Genomic DNA, 1,728 nt, shown 5'->3' with positions numbered 1-1,728 from the left:
GGGGGGGGTGGTGGTGGGTGGGCAGCGTGTTTGTGCGTGTGTGTGGGGTTGGGAGGTGTCTTACATTAACTATGCGTCGAGCGACCTGGGTTTGAATTTACATTTGAATCCCAGGTTTCTTTTGTTTCGGGAGCTATTTTGCCCCACCCCCCACCCCCCAAAAAATATTTTAAAAATTGAAATGACATGACCCTTTTTTGTTTTTTGTCTCTGAAGTTTGCGTTAATTTGGAGGATACTCTACCAGTCTGAGAGGGACGGATTCATGGGACAACCTATAGCATTAAAACGGGAGTAGACACAATGGAACCTGTTCTGGACAATCACCTGTACAACCGCCTCCCCCCCTCACACACACACACACACATACACACTTTGCGTTTTTTATATTATAATTATGACATTGTCCATGGCGTGCACCTGTCTAAGACAAACCACTTTTCTCCTCGACAATGGGTGGCCGTCTTGGACAATTCGGTAGTACTTCCTGCTCACCATGATATTATAAATATTGTATTATGACACTGCTGTTGTCAGGATCCGACGGAGGGTGGGGTGCCCACTACAGCTGAATCTGGCCGATCGCCCGACTCGGTCGCATGACGCGGTCGCCTGAAACTAAAAACCAACACGTTTGATTTTTAGGCGACCGAGTCGGGCGATCGGCCCGATCCGCCGATCCGCCGATCCCATCCGTAGTGGGCACCCCGTATAAGATTTGGACGTTTTAGTAGGTGGTTGGAGGGCGCCACTGGTAGGTCCTACTTCTTTACTTTCCCCTCTGTTTCTGTCTGTCTTACTTTTTTCTAGCACTAAACTGCCGTTATTGTGTCGATGTGCTACTCTTTACTCAAACAAACAAAACAGTTGGGCGTTTAGACCACGGGGTCGGGTTGAGAGTAGAATGGTGGGGGTGAGAGGGGAGGGGGGGAGGGAGGTGTCTTAGATTTATAAGAGAGCTATTTGAGCCGGACTGCGTGGCAGCGACCTAGGTTTCAATCCACATTTGAGCCAAAAATTATATGGAAGGATTTGGAAGACATTATACATGTATTGAGTTTGTTTCTTTGTTGTCATTGTTTTTTGGGGGTTTTTTTTTGTTTGTTCAGCCCCATCAGCGGGTGGTTGGCAGATACTCTGGTGTGCTATGTTCTTTTTTTTCTATCAAACATCTATCGTCCTTTATCTCTCCTTCTTTTTGTGTTTGTTAATCTCTTGTGACCCCTTATACATCTTCGGCACTGTTATGACCTAATTGTGTTGCACATGCCGTTAAACTCTTACTTAAATCATCCTCCCCTGTTCCATCCTCTGAGCGGGTTGTTTGCGGGCGCTCCGTTGTCGTTTGCTCCTTCTTTCTTATCAAAAATCTATCGTCCTTATCAGCTCTCCTCCTTCTTTTCTAAACTTTATATGTGACTAAGTCTTTTGTAATACCTCAAACTTCGGCTCTTATAAAGCCTAATTGTTTCGCAAATGCCGTAAAACTCTGACTGAAACGTAACTTATAATTCATCCACAGACGGTGGCCCTGAACAAGGCGATCAACACACAAGAGACCCCTGTCAAAGAGAAACATGCCCGGAGTATCCTTTAGGCTGAGTTCTTGGCGCAAGTAGAGCAGTCAATTATGTGCTCATCCTTATAGTGTGTTTTTGTCTGTTTCTGTGCTACTGCGTTGTGAGCGCAAGTATGTTAGTGATGCTGTCCACACACACACACACACACA

General features: G+C 45.8%; 1 protein-coding gene across 1 annotated transcript in view; it reads left to right on the top strand.

Moving 5' to 3' along the window:
- The window catches only part of LOC101858070 (huntingtin-interacting protein 1), a gene marked incomplete in the record, with an annotated part of 68,606 nt that overhangs the window by 11,066 nt on the left and 55,812 nt on the right, over nucleotides 1–1,728 (top strand). The window contains 1 exon segment of the mRNA XM_013089008.2: nucleotides 1,522–1,585. Within this exon segment, the coding sequence (XP_012944462.1) occupies nucleotides 1,522–1,585 (64 nt within the window).

The sequence above is a fragment of the Aplysia californica genome, unplaced genomic scaffold (genome assembly GCF_000002075.1).
Source record: "Aplysia californica isolate F4 #8 unplaced genomic scaffold, AplCal3.0 scaffold00856, whole genome shotgun sequence".
Taxonomy (NCBI): Eukaryota; Metazoa; Mollusca; class Gastropoda; order Aplysiida; family Aplysiidae; genus Aplysia; species Aplysia californica.
This window is presented reverse-complemented; position numbering and strand designations above follow the sequence as displayed.